The 8,347-nt window shown below is 38.5% G+C and overlaps 1 protein-coding gene across 3 annotated transcripts in view; it reads right to left on the bottom strand.

Moving 5' to 3' along the window:
- Nucleotides 1–8,347, bottom strand: part of HERC2 (HECT and RLD domain containing E3 ubiquitin protein ligase 2) — a 295,601-nt gene that overhangs the window by 247,052 nt on the left and 40,202 nt on the right. For all 3 annotated transcript variants that reach the window (XM_029953017.1, XM_029953018.1, XM_029953019.1), the window contains exon 4: nucleotides 3,453–3,590. In XM_029953017.1, coding sequence (XP_029808877.1) covers nucleotides 3,453–3,590 — 138 coding nt within the window. The remainder of the gene's footprint in view (nucleotides 1–3,452; nucleotides 3,591–8,347) is intronic.

Below are 8,347 nucleotides of genomic sequence, written 5' to 3'. Positions count from 1 at the left end.
TGGGCACCCTCCTACACTGTTGTTGGGAATGTAAACTGGTACAGCCGCTCTGGAAAACAGTGTAGAGGTTCCTCAGAAAACTATCAGAAGAACTCTCGTATGACCCAGCAGTGGCACTGCTGGGGATTTACCCAAGGGATACAGAAATGCTGATGCATAGGAGCACATGTACCCCAATGTTCATAGCAGCACTTTCAACAATAGCCAAACCATGGAAAGAGCCTTAATGTCCATCAACTGATGAACGGATCTAGAAGATGTGGTATGTATATACAATGGCATACTACATGGCAATGAGAAAGAGTGAAATCTGGCCATTTGTAGCAACATGAATGGAACTCGAGGGTTTCCTGCTAAGTGAAATAAGTCAGATAGAGAAAGACAGATACCATATGTTTTTACTTATAAGTGGAGCAGGAGACATTTAACAGAGGCCAATGAGTGAGGAGGAGAAGGGGGAAAAAACTGTTGGGGAGAGGGAGGGTGGTGAACTGTGAGAGACTCTTAAATACTGAGAACAAACCGAGGGCTGATGGAAGACGGGGAGAGGGGAAAGGGGTTGATGGGCATGGAGGAGGGCATTTGTTGGGATGAGCACTGGGTATTACATGGAAACCCACTGAACAATAAAGTATAAAAGAAAAAAAAAGCTAGTATTAGCATGATACCAGAAACAAAAAAAAATTACAGAATTTTATTCTCATGAATATAGGCACAAAAATCCTTAACAAAATATAGTAAGTAGAATTAAGTAATATATAAAAAGAACATCTTCACCAAGTGTTTATTCCAGGAATGCAAAGCTGGTTCAATAGTCAAAACTAGACCTTTCATATTAACAAACTAAAGGTGGAGAAAAAAACCACATGACAAATTAAGCAATGTAGAAAAAGCATTTGATAAAATCCAACACTCATTCACAGTAAAGACTCTCAGGAAACTGGAATAGACAGGAACTTCCTTACCTTTATAAAAAGCATCTACAAAACCTATGCTAACATTATAGCTAACAACACAAAGACTGGATGTTTTCCCCATTCGATCAGGAATAAAGTAAGGCTACTCTCACCACTCTTAAAAAGCACAGTAAAGAAGTTCTAGCCAGAATGATAAGGCAAAAAAATGTAATAGAAAACACATAGATTGAAAGGAAGAAATAAAACTGAATGTCTATGTAGAAAATCCAAAGATTCTCCTAGAATAGTAAGGTTTCAGGATACAAGATAAACATATAGAAATAAACTGTATTTCTATATACTAGCAATGAACATATGGATGTTCCATTATCAAAAAGTTATTTAACAATTTGTAAGGAAAGGCAAAGAAACTAGAATAGCTAGAACAATATGAAAAAAAGAATAAAGTGGAAAGAACCAGTCTATTTGATTTCAAAACTTACTTTTAGCTACAGTAATGAAGAACATGGTGTGGGCAGAGAGATACACATATGGATTAGCAGAACAGAAAAGAATCCAGAAATAGACCACACAAGTATACCCAACTAAATCTTGACAAATGTACAAAACCAATTCAATGGAAAAAAGCTAGCCTTTTCAAAAAATGGTGTTGTAGCAATAATCTATAAGCAAAAAAATAATAAAATTAAAAATTAAAAAATTAAAAATTTACAAAACCACATGACCTAAACCTCATATTGTACACAAAACTTAACTCAAATGAAACAGGAAAATACATGAAAAACATGAAACTACAAAACTTTTAGAAAATAACAGGAAAATCTTCAGGCTCAAGGACTAGGCAAAGAAGAGGAGGAGGAAGAAGAAAAAAAGCAAAATCCATACTGAATTTTATCAAAATTTTGAAACTTTTGCTGGGCTAAAGACACTCTTGAGAAAGTGAAATGATAATCTATGAACTGAGAGAAATTATTTGCAAACCATATATATAAGACAAAGGACTCATATCTGGAATATATACAGAACTCTAAAAACACCATGACAGAAAGAAAAAAAAAAGTCTAATATGAATAGGTATTCTACTGAAGAAAATAGAAAGATGGTAAACAGCCACAGCATACTGCAATTTAAAACAACAATGAGATACCACACCACACACCTAACAATAAAAAGAAGTGACAACACCAAATGATGGTGAGGACACAGAGAAACAGGATCACTCATACGTTGCTGGAAATGAAATGGTGTAGCCATGGTGGAGAAGTTTGCCAGGTCCTCAGAAAATTAAACACAGAATTACTAAATGATCCAGCAATTCCATTCCTGGGTATAACATACATAACTGAAATTAGAATTTCTGTATACTTACTCTCATAACAACATTATTCACAATAGCTATAAGGTGGAAGCAACATGAATGCCCATCCATGGATGAAAGGATAAATAAAATGTGATATATACATATAATGGATTACTAGTCAACCTTTAAAAGGAAGGAAATTCTCACACATACTACAAAATGGATGAACCTTGAAGACATTATGCTAAATAATGAAAGTAGTCAGACATAAAAGGACAAATAGTATGTGATTCCACTTACACAAGGTAACCAGACTAGTCAAAATCCTAAAGACAGAAAGTAGAATTGTGTTTCCAAGAGCTGAGGGTAGGGAAGAAACAGGGGTTACCATTAAATAAGTGTAAAGTTTAATTCAGTTTGGGAATATGAAAATGTTCTGGAAAATGGATGATGGTGATATTTACAAAATATTGTGAACATGTTTAATGTCATGAACTGTATACTTAAAAATGGGTGAAACCGTCAATTGTATGTTAATGTAGAGTTTATCATAATATTAAAAAATTTTAAGTTAAATTTTTAAGAAATCCATAACCAGGGGCATCTAGGCAGGTCAGTTAAACGTCTGACTTTGACTCAGGTCAGGAGTCCATGAGTTTAAGCCTCGCATTGGGCTCTGTGCTGACAGCTCAGAGCCTGGAGCCTGATTCGGATTCTGTGTCTCCCTCTTTCTGCCCCTTCCCTGCTCGCTTGCACACGCTCTTTCTCTCTCTCTTTCTCTCTCTCTCTCTCTCTCTCTCTCTCTCTCTCTCCCTCCCTCCCTCCCTCCCTCTCCCTCTCTCTCTTTCTCTCTCTCTCTCTCACACACACACACACACAAACACACACAAATAAACATTAAAAAAATTAAAAAGAATTCCATAACTGGGATGCCTGGATGGCTCTGTCAGTTGAGAATCCAACTCTTGATTTTGAAGCAGGCCATGGTCTCAGGGTCATAGGATCAAGCCCCACATTGCCCTATGTGCTGAGCATGAAACCTGCTTAAGAGTCTCTCTCTCTCTCCCTCTGCCCCTCTGCCTCACACTTTTTCTCTCTTTCTCTCTCTCTAAAATAAATTTGAAAAAGAAAAAGAATTCCATTACCAAAAAACAAATCCATGGACGGTACCTAAAAAATAAATGCCAGATCAAGCTTTCCAAAGTACCAGAATCTCAGAAGTTCATAATACATACCTGGTTGCTTGCCCCATACCCAGCTCTCCAGGATTGATTTGGCCCTACATGCTGGTGCAGGAGTTTCTTCTTCATCCTTTTTCTCTTTGTCATTCAGATCTTCTTTCTTTGTTCCACTCTGAGTATCAACACCATCATCTGGAAAATTAAAAATTTTTTTTAATCTATAAATTTCTTTTCAAAATGTACCATCCACTTGTCAATCTCTTTGCAAATGTCCCTCCCAGAAATGGAAAGTCTGTTAGAACATAAATCATTGGCTGAAAGTTTGAGGATTAAAAGAAAATTATATGAATCATCACCATAAAAGGTACAGTGTGATTTATGAAGTAATGAATGTCCCAGTAACCCTTTTAATAAAGAAATCAATATTATCACTAAAATGCTCCTTTGAAGCATGTCTTCTAAAATATTTCACTACTACACTTCACAACTAAGCAACTGAGTCCTTTTTTTAAAAATTTCCTTAAATAACCTCAACACCCAACTTGGGGCTCAAACTCATTACCCCAAGCTCAACGATTGTGTTCTACCCACTGAGCCAGCCAGGTGCCTCCCAAAAACAGCTCTAGTATCACCTAATTGAATTTCATGTAAACTCCTTTTATCCAGTGATCCCCAACTGCTAAGTCCAAAAGAAGGGAGAATGAGTAATGCGAGCATGATTCAAAAATCATTTTTGGGGCACCTAGGTGGCTCAATTGGTCAAGCATCTGACTTCGGCTCAGGTCATGATCTCATGGTTCGTGGGTTCAAGCCCTACATCAGGCTCTGTGCTGACAGCTAACTCAGAGCCTGGAGCCTGTCTTTGGATTCTGTGTCTCCCTCTCTCTCTGACTCTCTCTTGCTCACACTCTCTCTCTCAAAGATAAATTTTTTAAAAATCATTTTTACATCTATATATTGCCCTACTTCACCAACTGAGAACCACTGCTACATACCACCACCATTGACAGAGTATATTCAGAAGCTTTGGGACCGAAAAGTTGAAAACCATGACTTTAGACCACTGACAATTTAGGTTTCAGTCAAGAACAAAAGTCATGAAACTCCTTACAGAGCAAATAAAGACAGAACTCACCTAAACCTTGAAGTATAAATGTTTCCTATCCTAGAAGGCCAATACTAAATGAATTATTTTCTATATAACATAATTAGAAATATACATACAAAGCTGTGAAAGATTATATCATATTACAAACAGTAAGGAATATCTAAAAATAACTAAAACCAACAAATGACAAATATTCAAGAAACTCCTGAATTCTGTAAGAAAAATATCAGACATCAAACAGAAGAAATCCCAAACGATTAATGCTATGGAGAGTTACTCAAACTCATGTTTATAAATGTAAACTAAAACAATAAAATATTACTTTACATTCACCAAATTGGCAATTGTTCATAAGCTAAAATATAAGCTCCAAGACAGGATTTTTTTCCCTTTTCATCTGGTACTTGGTTATCCCAAGTACCTAGAACAATGCATGCCAGGAAGTAAGCCTTGGATGATCTGTTGGATAATTAAATAATGTTGTGTCGGTGGAAATGTGGGGCTAGAGGCACAGCTGGCCAAAAAGTAGACATGTTTTTTGTAATAGGTACATTTTTATACACCGCATATGTGAAATCACATAGAACCCCTAAATTACACACTACATGTTTGCTTAAGTCACAGAAAAAGTCAGGCCTGGAATAAGGTTCTCAGCTCACAGTGTGTGTCAGAAGCACAGGGTGAGGGGTATGCATACACACACATATATACACATACGCACATATATCTTTGATAGCATGCCTGAGTTCTGTCACCTGAGATTCTGATTCAGTTGGTCTGGAGTAGGACCTGGGCACTAGCATTTTTAAGTTCCTAAGTATTTCTAATATTCACCCAGAATTAAGGATCACTGGCACAGAAGATATAATTGTACTTATTCAATATAAATACAACTGACCAAACAACATGGTAGATTTTCTTGTTTTTTAATATAATTTATTGTCAAATTGGCTGACATACAGTATGTACAGTGTGCTCTTGGTTTCAGGGTTAGATTCCTGTTATTCATCGCTTATATGCAACATCCAGTGCTCATCCCAACAAGGGCCCTCCTCAATGCCCATCACCCATTTTTCCCTTCCTCTACCTGCCCCATCAAACCTCAGTTTGTTCTCTGTATTTAAGAGTCTTTTATGGTTTCCCTCCCTCCCTCTCTGTTTGCAACTCTTTTCCCCCCTCCCCTTCCCCGTGGTCTTCTGTTAAGTTTCTTAAGCTCCACATAGGAGTGAAAACATAAAATATCTGTCTTTCTCTGACTGACTGATTTCACTCAGCATAATACCTTTCGGTTCCATCCACATTGCTGCAAATGGCATGATTTCATTCCTTTTCATTGCCAAGTAGTATTCTGTTATCTGTATAAAACACATCTTCTTGATCCATTAATCAGTTGATGGACATTTAGGCTCTTTCCATGATTTGGCTATTTCTGAAAGCACTGCTATAAACATTAGGGTACAAACGCCCCTGTGAATCAGCACTCCTGTATCCTTTCGGTAAATTCCTAGCAGTGCTATTGTTGGGTCATAGGGGAGTTCAATTGTTAATTTTTTGAGGAACCTCCACACAGTTTTCCAGAGCAGCTGCACCAGTTTGCATTCCCACCAACGGTGCAAGACAGTTCCTGTTTCTCCACGTCCTTGCCAGCATCTGTTGTTTCCTGAATTGTTCATTTTAGCGACTCTGACTGGCATGAGGTGGTATCTCAGTGTGGTTTTGATTTGTATTTCCCTGATGATGAGTGACATTGAGCATCGTTTCATGTGCCTGTTGGCCATCTGGATGTCCTCTTTGGAGAAGTGTCTACTTATGTCTTCTGCCCTTTTCTTCACAGGATTATTTGGTTTTCAGGCAACAATGGTAGTTTTAGATTCCACTGCCATCTTAATGTAACAAACTAAACTTTTTTCAAAATAATACATGTGAGATGAAAGGCCAAATAACTTTGGCATTTATGTCTTTTACAAGTTACAGTCTTTTTGCTATAAACTGAATAATGAAATAGTTGTTACTGAGTTTTTTAATTAAGAACAGGGGTTTGCTAAATTTTGGGGTTTTCTGCACAAGTGTGAAAGAAGTGTCTTGAAATGAAAACCTGATTCCTTTCAACCTTTTACAAGCAGTTGTAGGCATAAGATCAGTTCACATCTCTAACCTTCAGTTCTACCATCAGTGAAAGCTCAGAAGCCTGCCTGCGGTCTGCTGTGACAGAGGAACAGCATCTGCATGGAAGATTTGGCCCCAGCTCCCACGCGTCACCCCATTTGCTTCTCACCAGGCACAGACAAAATATCCTTACTATATAGCTAGACCCCAACCGCATGGAGATCGACTGGCATTCTGCAGAGGAAGAGTCAGGTCACCAGAACCCCAAATCTTTCCTGTAACAACTCAGAAGATCATCACTGTGAGTTACTTGGACAAAAACAGAAAATGCCAAAATACTGAGAAAATCTGGAGAGGGAAAGAGGGAAGGGAGAAGGAGAAGAAAGAGAGACAAACACAGAGAGTATCAGAGGCCTACATAGGAAGAAAAGGCAAGGCTGAAGCAAAGGATGGTTTCAAAGCCTTAACCTCTGGGTTGTGGGCCCTCCAACTGGTCCGCGACACCCGTCACTTCACTGCCCATGCCTCTGTCACAACAAAGATCCTGATCCCTAAGTTTGTAGAAAAACATCCACAGCAGCAGTAGGCACGGCAAAGGGGTAAATATCAAGGCCAGTGTATGCCCAGGTCCTTGAACCCTATAAAGCAACCAGTGTCATGGGGGAGGCCCCTAACCCTGACAATACTGACCTGAAGCTCTTGGAAGGAAAAAAAAATTAAACTGAAACAAAGGTCCACAATTTGACCCAACTGGAACCCCAAAGTTTACTGAAAGAACTTATAGAACAAAAAGATAAATGAGCTTTCGTGACTCTATGAAACAGGTGTTTTTTTTATTTATACTTTGCTGTATTGATTAAACCTGTTTACAATGAGCATTATCATTCCATTAATTTAAAAATGTCTAGGGGTGCCTGGGTGGCTCAGTTGGTTGAACGTCCGACTTCAGCTCAGGTCATGATCTCGCAGTCCATGGGTTCAAGGCCTGCATTTGGGCTCTGTGCTGACAGCTCACAGCCTGGGGCCTCCTTCAGATTCTGTTTCTCCCTCTCTCTCTCTCTGCCCCTCTCCAACCCACTCCCTGTCTCTCTCTCAAAATAAAATAAAGACATTTAAAAAATTTTTAAATAAAAAGTAAAAATGTCTAGGGATGCCTGGGTGGTTAAGTTGGTTAAGCATCTGACTCTTGATCTCAGCTCAGGCCATGATCTCACAATTCGTGGGGTCAAGCCCCGTGTCTGGCTCTGCACTGATAGCATGGAGCCTGCTTGGAATTCTCTCTCTCCTTTCTCTCTGCCCCTTCCCCTGCTTGTGCACATGCTCTCTCTCTCAAAAATAAAACTTTTAAAAATTATTAAAAATGTCTACATCAACCTTTCATTTTTTATTTAAATTTTAGTTAACAATTTTAGTGAAAACAATGCAATACTGGTTTCAGGAAAATTCAGTGATTCATCACTTACATACAACACCCAGTGCTCATCACAACATGGGCCCTCTTTATTTTTGTGTGTGTGTGTTTTTATTTTATGAATGTCTTTTTTTTTCCATAATATTTTATTGTCAAATTGTTTTCCATACAACACCCAGTGCTCTTCCCCTTAAGTGCCCTCCACCATCACCACCACCTCTTTTCCCCCCTCCCCCTTCCCCCTCAACCCTCAGTTCATTCTCAGCATTCAATAGTCTCTCAAGTTTTGCATCCCTCTCTCTCCCCAACTCTCTCTCCCTCCTC

Source organism: Suricata suricatta, chromosome 9 (genome assembly GCF_006229205.1).
Source record: "Suricata suricatta isolate VVHF042 chromosome 9, meerkat_22Aug2017_6uvM2_HiC, whole genome shotgun sequence".
Taxonomy (NCBI): Eukaryota; Metazoa; Chordata; class Mammalia; order Carnivora; family Herpestidae; genus Suricata; species Suricata suricatta.
The sequence above is the reverse complement of the archived record's forward strand: the minus strand, read 5'-3'. Positions and strand labels throughout refer to the sequence as shown.